General features: G+C 41.0%; 1 protein-coding gene and 1 long non-coding RNA gene across 2 annotated transcripts in view; both read left to right on the forward strand.

Annotated features, from left to right (window-relative positions):
* The first annotated feature begins 230 nt into the window (after positions 1-230).
* Positions 231-18,951, forward strand: part of MRPS6 (mitochondrial ribosomal protein S6) — a 68,267-nt gene continuing 49,546 nt past the window's right edge. Inside the window, exons 1-2 of the mRNA XM_054468269.1 lie at positions 231-245; positions 342-698. Of these exons, the coding sequence (XP_054324244.1) occupies positions 231-245; positions 342-698 (372 nt within the window). The remainder of the gene's footprint in view (positions 246-341; positions 699-18,951) is intronic.
* Positions 709-18,804, forward strand: LOC134738956 (uncharacterized). Its single transcript, XR_010125251.1, has 2 exons — positions 709-1,429; positions 1,646-18,804. It is a non-coding gene; the product is annotated as an uncharacterized LOC134738956 (long non-coding RNA).

Genomic DNA, 18,951 nt, shown 5'->3' on the forward strand with positions numbered 1-18,951 from the left:
TGTTCCAGAACCCCTGCGAGCAGCCGTTGGCCGCAGGGCCCCCGGGCCGGCCGCGACCCCGCCTTCCGCCGGGAAGGTCCCTAGCGCCGGGGAACCGCGGGCGAGGGGCGCGCGCACGGACGAGACCGCACCGCAGCGCACGCGCACTGGCGGGCACTCACTCGCCCGCCGCCCGGGAGGAGAAGGAAGGCATGGAAAGTTCCAGCCGGTTCGAGAGCTAGGTAGCAGGCATGGCGGGAGGCGGGGTAGGGGGAGGCAGGGTCGCAAGGGGGCGTGCGGCCGCCGCGAGCCACTCTAGGCCGAGTCCGCAGCACCGCCCCTAGCCGCGGCCGGCGGGCTAGGCTGGGGTCGGGGCGGGGGCGGTGCGGCGGGTGCGGGGCTGCGGAGGGGGCGTGGCGGCCGCCCGCGGGCGGAGAGGGGGCGGGGCGGTGGCAAGACGCGCGGGCGGGGCGGGGCGCGCCGAGGGGGCGTGGCGCGGCGTCTGCGCAGCTGCCAGCGCCTTTAAGCCCGGGCTCGCGCGGCCGGACCGTGCTTTCGCCGCCTGGGAGCCGTCCGGCGCAGCAGTTTCTAGGTCCCCCCTGTTCCCGCCGTCCCGCCCCTTCGCGTCCCGGGAACCGGCTGGCTTCCGAGCCGCACTCGCCGATCCTCCAGGCATGCCCCGCTACGAGCTGGCTTTAATCCTGAAAGCCATGCAGCGGGTAAGTGACCTTCCCTCAAAGCCGGTCTTCCCGCGCGGGCGCCCCCGCTGCCGCTAGGCCGCCGTCCCCCGCGCGCCCTGGCCGCGGGACCCCGGGCCTTCCTGCACTCCTCGGAGGAAGCCGGGGCGGCGGGTGGGCTGCGGGCGTCCGCGGGGAGGGGGCGCGCGTGGGCCGGCCGGGCCCGGCCGCGTGCGCGCGGGAGGCGGGGGTGTGCCTGAGCGTGTGCGCGGTCTGGGAGGGTGTGCCTCGCAAGCGGCCGGCCGGGCTGGGGGGCGGGGCGGCCCGAGCGGGCCCCGACCGCGATCCCGGCGCCGGCCCGCGGGAGTCCAGTGGAAGGTCCGCGGGAGGACACGCGCGAGCGCCCAGCCCGGCTCCGGCCCGTCCCCGCCAGTCGTGAAGCTGCCTCGTCGCCGGCCCCGCCGCCGCCGCCTGCTCCGTCCCGCTCCGCCGCCCACCGGCTGCCGCCGCCCGCCTCCGCTCTAGCGCCCACCGGCCGCCCGGAACGTCCGCGCCCAATAAAGCGTTCCTCCAAAGCGTGTTTGTGCGGTTGTCTGTATCCCGGTCTCTTGCAATCGCTCTCATGTTAAAAAAAAATCTTTGACTTTTCTTTTTCTGACTTCAGCGAAAATCCCGCTCCGGGTGTCCTTAGCCCAGTTTCATTCATCCAAGTTGTGGCCTTTCTTGCGCCTCCAGAAGACACTTTCTTCCCCCTGCTTTTGATTGATCTTGAGGTAGGGGATTTCAGGTTTGGAGGGATGCTAAGCGAACCAGCAGCCCCTTTCAGGTGACGGCGTGGCCAAGGACAGGGGCCCGCGGCCCGGAGGCAGCTCACTTCGTTCTCTGTCCTGGGTCATGTACTCCTCAAGTCGTCGCCGAAATCCCCATTCTCCCGTGAATTCGGAATTCGGTAACGTAGTTTGGTGTATGTTTTTTTTTTTCTCCACCAGGTGTGATAAAACAAAAATCATTGTACCACGTCCGAACTTTGTAAGCACAGCTTCCTACAGCACTAGAGGAGTGGACGCATTTTTACATTTGAAATCAGGCTCCGGGTCAATTGCGAGGAGTATTACCAAGTTTGGTTGAACTTAAGCTCAATTGATAAACTAACAATCACGGAGCGTCGGGAGGTTGTTAGGAAGTGTGCTTTGCATACTGTTAACTGGGAAAGGACGCCACTGCCTCTCTATGAGGTCTAGACAGCCTGGACAGACATGCCATTGTGTCCCCCAGCTTGTTCTTCATGGATTTGGAAGAAGTTAAGATAGTATCGTTCAGCCTCTTGAATATTCCTCTTGGCCCTCCTCCTTCCTTACCAGCATATGTAACTCAGAAAGGATAGAAGCAGTGAAAACAAAGCATTATTAAAAGGGAAGATTTTTAATTAGGTGGAAGTTGTTTAAGCCCTCCCTTTAACGTACGTGTTTTAGGAAGTGTAGAACTTGGGAAATTCGTTACTGAAATATCTTTGGTTTACTTTCCTTGTCTTGGGGAGGTAGCAGGTGACATTGAAAGAGGCAACCTGTAGGCAATAATATTTGCTTATTCTGTAACCCTTTGAAACCTTTGAAATGAAGACTTGCCCTCCCCTTTGTTTTTGCCATAGTTGCCAAGTATCTTGGTTAACATAGTTGCAAGTATTAAGTGTATTTCTTTTACCATATTTTTTTATGTCCTGTAATAACATAGCCTTTGGATGTGGAGCACCCATTTTTCACTCTAGTTCAGATCAACCGAGTGTAATTTGGTTAAAATAATAAATAACCCTCCTTGAAGTTTTCGCATGAGGGAAGGGGGCAAAAAAAAAAGCCCTAGAAAGTAGATAATAAAGGTGAACTGCCTCTTGGAGAAAGAGGCCCCATGGCAGTAGATAGAAGGTTGTAACACTTGTGACTTATGTACAATGGCGAAGTTATGTTGAGGAGATCCTTGACCTAAATAAAGTAATATTAAACAACAACTTCTCACTTATTTGTTCAAAAACCTATCTGTAGCTTGTAAATATGGCACAAACACAAAGACTTCCAGGTTTTAGACCAGTTTGCTTGCTTTCAGTTTAGGAAAATAGGATTCTAAAATAGGATGAATATTTTGGGGGAAAGGAATTTAAAAAGTTAACTCTAGGTTTATGAAATGAAAAATGCGACTGTGAGCTTGCACACCGGTAGCAGGCCTTGGAGAAACCACAGTTCTAACCTGAGGCACTTTGTGCTTCTGTTGCAAGAAGGGTATTATTGAAGCTCCTCAGTTCAAAGTTGCGTATCTTTCACGTTTTTAGATTCTTAAGTGTATACCTCTTTACCCCTTTAATATGATGTTTTCCTTTCCTTCCCCAAATCATTTATGCATCTTGGAATTGAGGAAAATGCTGTGTTAGGCAACTTTAACAGCGGATATGGAAGTTAAGAAACTATAGTTTTTCCAGCCTTTGGACTCCCAGAGCTGCTCTCCTGTTTCTTCTCCGTAGTACTCAACCTGGAGAGCATTCTTAGTCTGTTTGGAGAATATTAACTCCTCCCTGTCCTCATTACTTTTTTTTGACCGTAGCTTGACTCCTTTAAATTGAGCTTACAAAGTTTTAAAATTTAAAATACAGGCCCTGTGTTGGCTGCCAAAGTATCTGGATTGTAGCAAAGTCAGTTGCGGGAACCCCCATTGAAAGATTTCAGAGTGTATTATGTAGAATAAGTCCTATTGAACTATACAATTGTACAATTAGTCACCCAGAAATTCCAATACTGTTTTTCTCAGTTTGCAAGTAGGAGTTGATTATGAGTATCTACTTTTGTACTTCCAAGTTTGGGCATTTATGAATGTAGATACTAGTCTTTGTAAGAAGAAATTTATTTTCAGGTACCATTTAGCTTGATTTTTAAAAAATGTGTATATAAAAAAAGTTATTTCCGTGTTCTCCCTGCTTTAGCGTGAAAAGTAGTTAAAAGTGTGGTTAAATTCTGAACTATGACAGTAAAATAATGGATGTTGTGAAACTAGGCCTTTAAAGGTGACAAGCAATTTGAAAAACTAGTTGTTTAGACCAGTCTTAGACCATATTTATAGAAGAGTCCCTGGAATAAAAAGATTTTAAAAGTCCTGTTACACCCATATCAGATAGCATCAAGAGAGTTTTATTCACTTCTGGAAAACACAGTATTCAAAGGCTGTAATGTGAAAGGACATAGCCACAAAGGAGAGACCAAGGCTGCAGTCCCAGGTAGCCTCATTTCAGTGTGAGGAAGGCCTTCTCTGACAATGGAAAAAGAAATGGATTGCCTGTGAGATGGTGAGGTCTATATCCACCTCCACCCTGCCCCCCTGCAATGAGAACTTTGAGGTAGATGAGGAGAAGGGGTCATGTGTTTGGTGAGTGAGCTCTCTTGAGAGTGGGAAAATGGTTGAAGCCCTTTGGTTTCACTTGATAATTAGATTTTAAAGGTTGGTGTTTCAGTTAGGTAAAAGACTGAAGTGCCAATACGTGAATGGTAAAGCCGCATACTGTGTAAGGTAGAGGAGCTTAGGAAAAAAATGAAACTTTGTAGACACTTTTTATGCCTTGGGTATACAGGAAGAAGAAATCTGAGGAAAGAAATCTGTGCAATACATAATAAGTATTTTGTGGTTACTTACGTTAGGAACGCTAATTACGTCTCATGCCCTTTTCCCAGAAGGTGTTCACAGTTGGCATAGATTGTGAAAGCCCTGGGGTAATACTTTTCCTGAAATCTTCTCATTGGCGTTCAGGAATTTTTACGTGAAGAATTAAAGGTTAATGGCTTAATAACTAATTCACTTGCTATATGATTGCATTGCATGTACAATAAGATAGCATTTATATATATATCTTCATATATTTTTCTAATAGGAATAAAGAAGATAGCTATTTTGGAAATCCTAAATTCTTATTAAAACAAACTAATTTTTATGTTTAATACTCAATGCAGATTATATTTTACATTTAGATAACTCATTGAAATAGTACTTTGGTAGGGTAAGGAGTTTTGTGTAATCTAAGTTCTGACTTGGTTTAATTTGAATATAGAAAAGTATAATCAGTTCCTAAAATGTAGAAAACAGTTGGTTTTCTGGTAGAGTGATGAAGAATTTTTCTCTAAACGCAAACCTTTTATGATTAGCAACACCTGGCAAAAGTTTTGTATTTGTTCTAGAGTTCTTTTCAAGTTAGGATGTTCTGAAAGTAATGCCTATGAGGTGCCTGTATTTTAAATACCTTTTGGAGATGGAGAGTGTCAACCCTAGGTCCTTGTAGTTTGCTTGGCAACCATTTGATAACTAGGAAATAGTGAAGTTTCTGCTCTGTGTTGGTGGGAGACATCAGTTCAAACGGAAACATGTAGCTGTCAAGTGGTCAAGTCTTTTTAGTCTTTTTTTTCTTCCCGTGGGCCCTCCCTAAACAGCTTAGCCTTGTATCTTTAATAATCTCTCTTTGTGTTTTATCTGCTTGAAACCAGGCAACTTAAAATAGTTACCTAGTAATGGAAGACTTGACCCTGTGAACAATGTTATACTTTCATTTGGTATTAAATTTTCTTGGGTTACAGCTTATTGCCGCAGCAAGCTATTGAAGAAGGAAGGAGTCCTGTTCCTGCCCCTGAGCTACAGCTAAGGTACAAGGAATGGCTTGGGGGTAAGGAGTCCTTCCTCACCAGATATGGTTTGTATGTATGAAGACTGCTGGTCAGAAGTTGACATTTTGCACTAATTTTTTTTCTTAATTCATGACTCACACATTCAATACTGATGTTTCTAGATTTTAAAAATCTAGGTTGTATCTAGTATTATATGCAGACTGCTATTGAATCTTCTAACCTTTTAGATTATAAAATCAGTTTCAAAAAATTAAGAGTTCAAAAGCAATGACAGGGAAGTCCTGAAGTAATGTTTTTCATCTAGCGCCTTTGCTGTGTTTGTACTACTACGTGTTTGACTCATCTAAAAGAAACCTGGACTACCAGAATGGGGTTTCACATGAAGGTGGAAGGAAGGGTAGAGAACAGATGATAAAATACTGTGTGATTACTCATGTTATAAAAAGCCGTTGCAATTTAATTATCAGACTTTTCCTATTTAATGTTCTTAGCTTTGTGTTAGAATTTCCAATATACTCATGAGTTTATCTGTTGTTAGTGGAAGGCAATATTTTTAAGACACGTGTTATCAACACATGTAGTTACCTCTTAGGGGAATCCTTATTTAAGGAATTAGTCAAATGAATGTCTGGTAGGTTAGCAGTTTGTCTAAAGGAAGAACTACCCTTGGGTTTGGAAAGTGACAGTTAATTCAGCCTCTTATCCTTTTTGTTGCTTTGAAATTAGAGCAAGAGTTGGCAGCCTGTGGCTTCCAGGCCAGATCTGACCTGTCACCCATATTTTTATGGCTTGTGAAGTAGGAAAACATTTTACAGTTGAATAGGTGGGAAAAAAAACAGCAATACTTTATGACACTTGAATTTCATAAAACTTTCACGTTTCAGAGTCCATAAGTCAAGTTACATTGAACATGACCCTGTTCTTTTGTTTATATTATCTAGTCCTTTACAGAAGAAATGTGCCATCCCCTGATTTAGAGTATATAGACACAATTTTCTAGGTGCAACATTTTTCTTGGCTTCTTATGGTGCCGTTTTCTGATGTTACTCTCTTGATTTCTCCCTCCTTTCTTTTTTTTTTGAGATGGAGTCTTGCTCTGTTGCCTAGGCTGGAGTGCTGTGGCGCGATCTCGGCTCACTGCAACCTCTGCCTCCTGGGTTCAAGCGATTCTCGTGTCTCAGCCTCCTGAGTAGCTGGGATTACAGGCATGTGCCACCAGACCCAGCTAATTTTTTTTTTTTTTTTTTTTTTTTTTTTTTAAGTAGAGATGGGGTTTCACCATGTTGGCCAGGATGGTCTCAATCTGACCTCATGATCTGCCTGCTTTGGCCTCCCAAAGTGCTGGGTTTACAGGCCCTCTTCTCTTTATGTACAATTCCTTTAACCTTCATGTGGATGATTTGCCGCCTTTTTTAACAAGCTGACAACTCTGGCATTTCCTGTTGTCTTCTGTGCTGGTTATGGCCTCTTGGGTATCCCCTTGGCACTGCAAACTCAGTGTGGTTAAGAACTTAATGTGTTGCCTGTCCCCAAAGTTGCCTCTGTTATTGCTTATTTCTGTTTATCGCTTCTCTGTGTTCTGTCATCTGGGGCTGAACAAATCCAGTTCTCTTTTCCTGCAGTCTCAATCCCATATAGTCTTCTCTGCCCTAGTTGAACTGCTCATGTTGTTTGTTTCTTCCTTGGAATCTTGCAGTTTCTTAGCTGGTCTCCTGACATACTACTGAGGGGAGGATAGCTAATACCTGTAAATACACTTGTAGTGCAAATATATGTCCTTGAGATACTTTAAAACACCTAAGTAGGTGCACTTATAGCAAGGAAATAGTAGAAAGCCTTGTTTAAGTGATGGCTTTCTGATTCCCATACTAATTGGTTGTATCAACACTGTTGCCGAATTACTGCATACTTCTCATTTTCAAATACATGCAGGATGAAGTCGCATCCAAGGCTGCCTCAGTATGACTCCCAACTTATTTTTTTAACCTCATCTTTCAGTTTTTTTCCACTTAATTTTATATGCCCAGTAAACAAAGTTGTGCAGATTCTTATAAATACCATTACCTTTTATTTTCTTTGGTGCTGGCATCATGCTGTTTTTCTGTTTGGAACACCCTCCCTTTCCACAGTACCCCACCACCTCCATGAAAAACCAGTCTCATGTTCTTCCAAGTTCATCTTAACTCATTTGGTACATTAAACAAATGTCAAGGGCCTGCACCATTGGGAGTATAATAGACTAATCTTTCCTTTGGTTGCATGAATCTCATCACATGTCTCCCATCACATGGATCACTTTCTACTTTGTATTACAATTAATTGGTGAATATGTTTTACCTCCTTTGCTAGATTACAAATTCTTGAGAGCTCAGTCTTTCATGTCTGTTCTGCTATGCTTTGCATATATGGTAGATATTTACTAAGCTGCCTTGAGGGGTTACTACTCTCATCTCTATTAAACAGTTATTTGCTGTGGTACAGCGTGTTGACCTCGTGCTAGTAGTTTGCTTACAAGTCAGTGCACTTCGCTCGCGCTGGGTGAGTTGTATGTTACCAGAAGTTGTGTTGATTTCCAAGACTATTTTGTGACAGGTAATCTTGTTTCCATAAAATAATTTAAATATCATGTGAGCTGATGAAATGAGTGCAAACCTTTGTTTCCTGAAAACCAAGTTGGATTCTTTGGGAAGACTTGATAAAAGGTGAGTCATTAAAATAATGACTGTAGAATTAGATATGGCTGAAATAACTCAAAGTTTGGGAAGAAAAATAACAACAGGAGGATTCTGTATGTGGAGTGTTTTACAAGGATCTTTTAAACTTTCCACTTTAATGAAGCTGAAACTGGAAATTGTAGATAATGCCATTTGTAGATGTCGTTTAGATCAAGCAGAAGGAACTCAAATCATCAGGGAACTCCAGGTCATCGATTCCATTCTCCAAGTGCTTGTCATGACCCCCATATTGAGGTTGGCAAATAAATGTATGTTTATGTGTTGAATAAAATAGTTAATAAAATACTTAAGGTACGTATATATGGTTTTATGACTGGATATGGCTTTGGGTATGAAGGCTTCTGCTTTATAGAAAAAGTGCTGATTTTTTTGTTTTCTATTATAAATTAGTAGAAAAACCTTGTAAGATCTGAAATGAAGATACTGGATGTGTTACCGTAGAATAAACAAAGACTGGCATTGGGAGACTAGAAGGAGCTTTAGAGGCAGATGGGACTGGGTTTTGGATTCTAGCACCTACTTCCTAAGGACTTTAACCTTTTGGATCCTCAGTTCTTTCTTTGTAAAATGGAAGTAATTCATTAGGGAGGGCATTTGAAGATAAAGTGGTTATGTGACCTTGGAGGTAAAGTGTAGTTCTGTTGTTAAAGTAGCTTTGTGGTCTTAGGCAAGTTGCTGTGAACTTCATTGCCTAGTTTTTCATTATTCCCAGTTTATTAATGAAGAAACTCTAAAACTTAGATAATATCTAAGTTTATTTCATTAGAATCCCAAACTAGATCAAACCTGAAATACAGTTCTTGCTCAGTAAATGTTTGAATTAGTGATGTTGGTGCTTACTACTCTGCTCCCATCTATTATTGCCATGAGGGGCGTGGGCCTGGGTTTGCCAGCTTTTTTTTCCTCTTTTCCTCTTACCAGCCAGAAATCCAGATTTTATAGGAAATCTGTTTTTTTTTTTTTTGATGTTGCCAACTAATTGAAGAGTACTTAGGTACCATGGATCAAATGTAATGTATCTATGGGTTAGGTTGGCTCTCATTTTGTAATCTAGATATTCAGATAATTAGCTGTAGGTAGTCTGTAAATCTCTTAGCATTTATGTTAACAAAGCCCACCTTGTTAATTGGTCACTGGTTTGCAGTAGGACTGATTTCAGCGATGGCAGGCATAGTCAATTCTTGAAAGTAGTATCTATAGTTTCAGATTGTTGGGTTGTATGTGTGCATTTAGGCTAAAATATACATGTAGGCTTCAGAGCTGCACCGTGTAAACTGTGAGGGAGTGACATTCACAATCCACTTTTTCTTTCAATGAGTGATTGCTTGTTTTAGGCATGTGTTAGTACTATTTGGTTTGTACCCATTGTATTAACCTCTTAGGTGTTTGAAATCCTACTGGCATGCAAAGATTGCTTTGCCTAGAAAATATTTTTTTTTGCTCAGAGTGTGTCTGTGGAATTAAAAATAGTTTACCCATGATCCCTGGAAAATAGTATTACCATGAAAAAAATTCAGGTGCTCTCTTTGTAAAGATTATAGAGCAGGGAGGTGATGACATTTTTATTTTTGACCAGGCTTTGTGTTTCCATAAAATAGAAGCCAAGTGATTACCTTGATTAACCTTCGTTTTTTGTCTTTTGTTTTTTTTTTCACTCACACTCCAGATAGATAACATCAAATTGCAAATAAAACGAACTCAGATCCCAAGTTGTTCTTACCTACCTTTTGGCCCAAGGTGTAATTGATTTGTTTTGTTTCCCCTTCCAATCATTTTTACTATGATTACAGTCCCAGGTAAGGTAATTTCTATCCACTTTGGGCATACCTCAGTAGAGGTTGGTGTAGATGAAAGCTTAAAAATGAAATTGCAAGTGAAAGCACAGACTTAGCAAAACTTTCTTTATTGGAGCCCTCAATCCTCATAAACTGGCATTTTTCTGCTTCTGCCCCAGAATCGAGAATTCCTGGTTTTGTCTTTGTTTAGACTTGAGTTTTTAAAAGTTTCTCTGTAACACCTACCCTGGTGGTTAAATGCTTTAATTTTGTCAGGTGAAGAAACCAAGTGCAGTTATGGTAGCCAGGTTGCTGTGGATATAATCCAGTTTGAGAAAATTCTCATTGTGGTGATCAGAAGTGCAGTGTTGTGGTTGCATTTCAGCTGCTGGGAAGATGCTCCTGCAAATCCATGTGTCATCTTTGCTTCCGTTAGAAAGGTGCAGAATCAGTGTAAGTTACAGATATCTGCTCCCTTTTCATTTTGTGCTCAGATGCCCTGTATATGAATTCTGAATATAAAACATCTGTTCAGTCTGGTTTTGATTCAGATTTAAGGTGAATTTCTGTTGCTCAGTTGAAAAGCTAAATTTGAGCGTAGGCTCTGTCAGGCATGTTGTAGGAAAGGTGTATGGTACTGAAGTGTGTGGTTTTGTTTTTTAACTGCTTGACACTGTTAAGTAAGCAAATGACCCAGTCATGGGTTGTTTTGATTGCCATTCTTCTGTTGGTGTACTGCTTGCCTTCTGTTTTGTTAATAGTCATATGAGAAAACAGTTGTATGAAGTATAGTATCTTGAAGCTTTAAGACACCAAGTTTCCATTAGGCAGTCTGAGTCTTGCAGACTTTGGTAGCACTATTGGTCTCATGGGACTGCCATTCTCATGTGTGGACTAAGTAAGGGCCAGGAGGTTTTGCAAATTTTGTGTGTGTAAGAAGATTGAAGAAAACATTTTTCCTAATGTCATTGTCTTGAGTATTTTATCTGATTAGGATGGACTCATTGGAAACTATTGATAATTTCAAGATTTCCTGTCATCTGGCATACAAAGAAAACAGTCGTGACCCTATTTCCCTGGATTTTTCTATCCCTGTACTTGTCCTATGTTTGCAATGCAAGAGGAAAATCCAGCTGCCTTTATAATCTAGAATACCATGTTTCTGTTTTTATTTCTTAGGTTTAATTCAGGGCGTAATTTCTACCAGTCCCTCCAAATACTGTTAAAGTTACCCTTTTTGTGGTCTTACTTCTTACTTCTTGAGTGTTATGTTCTCCAAACCTTGGGGAAAATTAGAAAGTTTTAAAGTTTTCCAACTAAAAAGTATCTTTCAGAGGAAATACCCCGATTCCTGAATCTTCTATTTATAACTTGGCCTGGAGAATTATAATCTGGTCTACCAGGAAGTTGCTTGTGCTTAGATTTTCTGCCTTAGTCACATGGAAAGATGAGCAGAAGCGATTTCCTTCTAGAAACATTTTCTAGAAACATAAAATTGGAACCAAGTAGACTGAGAACAGAAAAAAACACAAAATTGACCTGGTAGGATGTTTTACCTCTATAAACCTTATAGTTGCTAGCCTTTGAGGGAGGCTAGATGAGTTGATAATAATGCCTAACCTTAGCAATGGATTGAAGTAGGGGTGCAGGGGTTATGTAGGTGTGTATATGTATTTAAGATATATATATACACCTGCATATTATACACACATATATACAATTCTCTTGAATCCTTAGCCATCTAACATTAGGTAGAGTGATTTCCATTTTACAAATGGAAAAACTGAAGAATTAAAACACAGACTTGGTCATATATAATGGTAAATACAGTAGTTTAATGAAATTTTGTATTGTACCTATCACTCAGCTTCAACTGTTAATTTCCAGTCTCCTCACCTCTATTTTATCTTAAAATTTTTTTCATTAATTTCCCTTGGCTAACATGACTAAAAAAAATTTCAGACTTAAAGAGCAGTTCATTTAACACTTGCATGATTTTTGCCTAGATCACTAATTGTTAGAATATGCCTTATTTTATCTTTTTTTAACTGCATTATTTTGAGAGTTGCAGACATCTTGACATACCTTTCTTAGGAATAAGGGCCTTCTTCCTAACCACAACATAGCCATCACATTCAAAATGGACATTGATACGATACTACCACCAAATACTCAATTCATATAGAAATTTACGCTGTTCTTCCAGTAATAGTTTTTAGTGTTTTAATTCAGTATTCAATCAAGGATCGTGTATTTACTTGTTTAGTCTCCTTGAACAGTTCCAAAGCCTTTGTCATTAAACAGTGGCACTTTGAGGAGTTTGGAGTCCAGGGCTACTGTTTTGCAGAAACCCTCACTTTGGAGTTGACTGTAGTTGTGTTTTCATGATTAGAGTTAGATTAGCCATTGTTGACAGGAATGAGTATTTCATAGGGATGTCAGTGCATCACATCGGGAGGCATACCACTTTGTTAAGCGGTCATTTGGTTAGGTGGCATTCACCAGAATGCGCCATTGTAAATGTACCCTATTTCCCTTTTTTTATTAAGTGATCTATGGAATAACAAACTTGAGACTGAATATTTTGTTCTCCAACAATCTGCATTGGTTTTAGCATCTGTTGGTGACTGAATCAGTTATTGCAGGAGTACTTTAAAGCAAACTTAGATATATCATTTCACCTGTAAGTAATTAGTATGTAAGAAATAAGGACTTTTTTTTTTTTTTTTTTTTTGAGACCGAGTCTCGCTCTTTCGCCCAGGGTGGAGTGTAGTGGCGCGATCTTGGCTCACTGCAAGCTCTGCCTCCCGGGTTCACGCCATTCTCCTGCCTCAGTCCCAACTGGGACTGGGACTACAGGTGCCTGCCACCGCGCCCAGCTAATTTTTTGTAGTTTTAGTAGAGACAGGGTTTCACTGTGTTAGCCAGGGTGGTCTCGATCTCCTGACCTTGTGATCCACCCGCCTCGGCCTCCCAACCGTAGTGCCTTTACACCTAACTACAATTCCTTAACACCTCATGTTCATGTTCAAATTCCCTGAATTGTCAAAAGGGTCTTTCTACAGTTTTGGTTGACTCTGAATCTAAACAAGGTCCACAAATTATGTTTGCTTAATGACCTTAAGTCTCTTACTCTGTAATAGCTTCTTCCCCCACTCTTTACCTTTCCGGATTTGGCTGGTCACATGCTGTTTATATATATTCTTCTATTCCAGGTAATTTCTGTAGACCCATAGGTTCTAGAAATTAGATTCAGGTTTTGTTTTGTAAGAGCACTTAAGTGGTCTTGGGAGGGATAGATCACATCAAGAGGGACACATGTCTGCATTTTAGAGAAAAGATTAATTCTTGGTGTGGGTACAGATGTTATCAGCCACACGCGTCCATTTTGAAGTCCCGCAGCAGCCTTTCTCCTGAAAATTGTAGCATCCCTATACTCATAGCCTGGGTGCATTACTTCAGGGCTTACCGGTGGTGATTTTTCTCATTACATTAGTCCTTTTGCATCAGTTAGCTGGATTTTATCTGACTTGTGTTTATTTCTAGTTTGTGTGTGTGTGTGTGTATATATGTCTTCCTGAAAGGTGTTGTAAAAGGATGCATTCTTCATCTTTATTTCAGAAAGGATGTTCATGAACTCCCTTAGTGATCCTCTCAAATGTCCTCAGTTTTCTCATTTGTAAATTGGGGATCATTATCATGTCTGCCTCTTGGGGTTTTTGTTAGGATTAGATGAGCTCAAACATGTAGTGTAAAAATAGTGGTTGGCACATGATGTTTGGTAAATGCTAGTTACTAAGGTAACTTCTTTAGTTTTGTGGGAACTCTGAACCCAAGTGTAATGGAGAGGTGGAAGAGGGAGTTCTTCATGAGTTGACATCAGGGTGCTTGGGTTTCTGTTGGGTGAGCTGAAGGGAATTGTTGCTTGCTAGCACTGACCTGCTCTTTCAGCTGTGTGGGAACGGTTGCCAGACAGACACGCACAAGGAAGGTCTGCACATATCACTGCACACTAAGAGGTGGATGTCGACCGTTGCAGCAGTAAAACTCGAAACACATTCCACAGTGGAGTTAGCACAGTGAAGGGAAGTGGGCCAGACTGGTGGTAGGTGGTAGGTTGAGGGAGATGGTGGCTCCAGATACAGGTTTTTACTATGTCATGGGCCACTGAGATTTTCATCTGAATGAACATATTTGTCTAGTCCAGTTTGCCTTGTCATTACATATACCCTCAACTGGAGCTATTTGAGATTGCAGATCACTGGTGGAGGAGGGAGGAGGCTCTTTTTCCCTTTAGGCCTGTTTAATCTGCATCTCTTGTTGCTTAAAAAACCCACTGTTGGTGGTAATGTAGGATATTGGAAGTTTAGTAGTCTTGATGGCGAAGAACTTAGTTGTTAATATTTGATTTTTTTATTTAACAAACATTTGAGCACCTGTAATATGTAAGATGATGTTGTGGACACTAGGACACATCAGGGAACAACACAGAAAATTCTACCCTCATGGAGTTTACATACATGGTAGTGAGGAGACAGAAGAAACGTTTAAGTTTTATAGCGTGTTAGGTGTTGAGTACTATGGATAAATACAAAGTTGGAAGGGGAGGCATTGAGATGGTCAGGGAAGTTACTTTTGTTCAAAGGCGTAAAAGGAGAGGAGACAGGTCTTGTGGAAATCTAGGGTTACAAAGTGTTGCCTGCATAGGAAACAGCCAGTCCCAGAGGCTAGTTTGGTCCATTGTGATGAAAGGGTTGACTGCTTGCTGTGCTAGTGCCCTGTAGTGGGCCAAGGGCAGAAGCATGGAGACAAGTGATCTGGATGAGATAGAATGGTGATTTGAACCAAGGTGCTAGTAGTTGTCTTTGATTCTGGATGTATTTTAAGTAGAGCCAACAGGCTTTGCTGATGGATTGATTGCATGTGGGTTGAGGGAGAAAGTGAGCAGTCAAGGATGACTAAAATTTTTGGACTGAGCAATAGTGAGGATGAAGTTGCTGTTCTGAGATGGGGAGGATTGAGAGTAGAACAGGTTTTTTGGGCAAGAGCAAATTATTCATACCCCTGAACAACAGGCAACTGCAACACTTCATCCATTAAGAGCAGTTGTCCATAAATTTTACTGTGAGAACCCTTGCATCTGTAGATTGTACAGCTAATTCTTCTAACTTAATGTTTTAAAGTAGTGGGAGTTGATAGATAAAGATTGGCTTAGATAGAATCCTATAGCCTGTGATGACTGGGTCAAGTGTAGAATACACCTGAAGACTTACTATTTTTCCCCCTCTGGTGGAATGACTAATTAACACTGATAAAAAGAATGAAGGCAGAAAGCCTTGAACTTGGATGGTGAGACCATAGATAAGTCTGGTCTTACAGCTGACTCATCAGGGCTTTGCTGTATGTGAAGCCTATGCCTGGGACTTCTTTTTACTTTTAATCTCTTCATTTTCTCCATACACATCCATTCACATGATCACACAAAGATTTCAGCTGGTTTTTATCTTACGTACTGTTTGCAGTCTTACTTTGTTAACAGTTGTTACGTATCCATCTTGTGTATTTTCAAGCACAACTTTTTAAACATGCATGATCTTTTATCAATATCGTTAATGTTTCTTCCTGTCAGTAATGTCCTTTTCACTGAAGGTAGTATTGCATAGTGATTAAGGGCAAAAGCTATTTAGACATAGATGTGAGTGCACATCCTGGCTTTAACACAGACAGCTGTGGCCTGGGGTGAGTTATACTACCTCATGGCTTCAGTTTTCTCATCTGTAAAATGGTCATGATAATTGTACTTATCTCATGATTGTTATAAGGATTAAAGTAATGCACATAAAACTAGACACAGTACCTAGATGGTGTTAGGACTTAGATTAGTGTTTTTTGTTTTTTTTTAATTTCCATTATTTATAACTCATCTTTGATAAACAGTCTTTTACAAGCAGATAGTGTTGAGCCTCTTGAATTCTTCTCATTGAGTTGCACAAATGTTTGGTCAAGATTACATAGTGATAGGCATTGCTGCTCTGTTATTTCTTATTTTCTTTTCTTTTTGAGACAGTCTCACTTTGTTGCCCAGGCTGGAGTGCAGAGGCGTGATCTCGGCTCACTGCAACCTCCACCTCTCTGGGTTCAAGCGATCCTCTTGCCACAGCCTCCTGAGTAGCTGGGATTACAGGCATGTGCTACCACACCTGGCTGATTTTTGTGTTTTTTTAGAGATGAGATTTGGCCAGGCAGGTCTCGAACTCCTGGACTCAAGTGATCCACCCGCCTTGGCCTCCCAAAGTGCTGGGATTACAGGTGCGAGTCACCACGCCCGGCCTGTTATTTCATGTTTTCATTTATCTTTAACAAAATGGGTTGTTGGGAGTTTGCTCCTATATGTGATCTAGTATTATTCACATAAAAGTTAAAACCAGTAGTGGTTTCATAGTTGTTCTTCCCTCCCTGACTGACATATCTACAAGGTCTTATTTCTCTGAGATTTCTATAAAAAAATTCATGATGAGCCAAACTTATTGGTAGAATCAGGTTAAAATGAATATATCTTGGGCGGAGTGTATATGGACGAAGTAAATCTGGTGGTTTATGAACTTTTCTAGGTGAATAAGATTTTATTTGAGGAAATGGTTTACTTTGGAAATTATCCATTCTTAACCCCTCTCCACTCCTGTCCCAGGAGAAACTGATAAAAGTAGAGCTGTTCTGGTGGTAGAGGGTTGGGAGGAGGGCCGCAGTCCCTCCCTACTCTGCCTCAACTTCACCTATCAGAATACAGCTTCAGCACCATTTGAGTCCAATCAGGGTTTTGTATAATTAATAACTTTAAAAACTTGAGGGTGCAAGTTTAATAGAAATGTTTTGTCAAAAAGATTTAAGGGCAAATTCTTTATATTTTAGGGATGGTTAAAACATTACGGTACAGGTTGAATATCCCTTATCTTAAATGCTTGGGACCAGAAGTGTTTTGGTTTGTGGGATATTGCATATTACTTGGTGGCTGAGCATCCCAAATCTGAACATCCCAAACTCAAAGTGCTCCAGTGAGCATTTCCTTTGAGCATCATGTCAGTGCTCAAAAAGTTTTGGATTTGGGAGGAGCATTTCAGATTTTGGATTTTTGCATTAGGGATTCTTAATCTGTAGTGTTGTCTTTAGCTCCACTTACAATTTAAAACTGGCTGGAGTTCAGGCCAGTTATATTAGGAAAACCTGTTTTGCTCTTTGTGGTACTGATGAACCGCTACAGTATCCTTGCTCCATATTTTTAAAGTAAGCAGGAGTTGAGGACAGTCTGTGTGAGTACACATACACTCTGTATCAAGCGTTGGTAGTCTATTCCACCACTGGAATTTGCTTTCCTAGACCTTAAGTCAAGGTGACAAAAGTGAAAGCATGTATGAAAAGTCTTAAGAATTTTATATACATTTTTTTCTTTTTGTATTTTACTTGAAGTGATTAAGTAGGAGCTAATAGTTGATGGGACAGTTGGGAGTCTGAAATGTTTGAGAGAGCTGCATCTTTAATGCATCATTTTATCTAATTCTTCTATGTATAAATAACTTGGGAAAATCCTAATATGCCTTGCACATAGTTGACAGTTTAATTTGAAAGGAACTAATATCACTTCTAGTATATTCAGGTTGTAGGGAGTAAACTGACATTTACTGAGCCATCTCCCCATTGCACTGGGCAATACTAGCTTTCTCTGTTACTTATTCCCTATAAATGATAAGGAGCAAGTTGGTTTCATTTTAAAAGCCAGACAGTTGAGACTTGTTGAGGCTCATAGAGTTGAAGTTGTTGCCTGAGATCCTACAGTTAGGAAGTGACGGAGCATGGAACCGAGCCCTTAAAAACTGCTGTTTTCTTCTGCACCATGCCACCTGCATAGATGTGGTACCTACACCCACCTCCCTTCTTACAGAATCGTGAAATCTGTCTGTTGGGGTGGGGAGAAAACAAGCTTGGGTATGCCCATGTTTTTTATTTTTGGTAGGTTACACAAAAGTGATTGTAATTCAGGTAATTAGGTTTTCAGAGGTGTCTGTGTGTTTTATAACCCTCAAATTATTAGCTGGCTAAGTGAATATTTTTCATTTGGATCAGAGGATGAGCAGGGCTCATCAAGCTTACCATTGACAGAGTGCTGGACTAGGCGTCTCAGATTGTATCTTGAGTGTGTAGTTTGTAAATTGACTCCAAAGCTAAAGAGGTGGTTGTTTGGTCACGTTTAAGATTATTGCGTACTACTCTTTGCAGGCCCGCCTGTGTCATTGAACTTATTATGACTTGAAGCCCTGAGTATAGGAGATAATTTTTCTTGTTCCTTGTTTGGTTTTTGTGGCAGGTGGTTTTTTATTTTATTATTTTTTCGATAGAGTGCCCATATATCCTGCAGTTTACAGATAGTTCCAGAATAAGTTTCTGGTTTGGAAGATAAATTATATGGTCATCCAGATAGTACAAGAGAGATTTGGTCATGATAACTAATTACATTTTGGTTAACATGGTTATATCACCTGAAGGAGTGCTTATTTAAATTTGGTCTTACCTTTTTTTCTCTTTCTATTTGGTCAAATGCAGCAAATATTTATATTTACACTTCTCTATTTGGATTAATTCTTTAGTTGAAATTTAATTTATCCAGATACGTGGAATAGAACCAAAACTGCATTCTGATTCTGTGCACAACAATAAAATACTACTTTCTGAAAAGGATGCCTTCTCTTTTGGGAAGAAGGGGAATCTGCTCTGTTTCAAAGCACCTTTGTGTTCGAGGTTTGGCTAAATCTGCTCATCACCACTAGGGGACTGTTTCTTTTTGCATTCTACAAGTATTACTCCCATTACAGAAGCTTTTTAAGAAAAAAATGGACTACCAAGGAACCCACCTATGTGCTTTTCATAACTATACCTATTTTATTGTCTCATAATTTTTACTTGAGAGGTTTGCCTGAATGGTGAACTGTGACAAAAAGCATATATAAATATAAAAATACAAGTTAAAAAGCCTCATGTTAGCTGAAGATTCTTTCATGTGTATTCTTGTAAAAATAAGGGAACCCTGGACAGTGCTCATTGTATTTTGTTGAAGAAATGTTTGTTTCTTTAAAAGGAAGAAAAA

The sequence above is a fragment of the Pongo pygmaeus genome, chromosome 22, assembly GCF_028885625.2.
Source record: "Pongo pygmaeus isolate AG05252 chromosome 22, NHGRI_mPonPyg2-v2.0_pri, whole genome shotgun sequence".
NCBI lineage: Eukaryota > Metazoa > Chordata > Mammalia > Primates > Hominidae > Pongo > Pongo pygmaeus.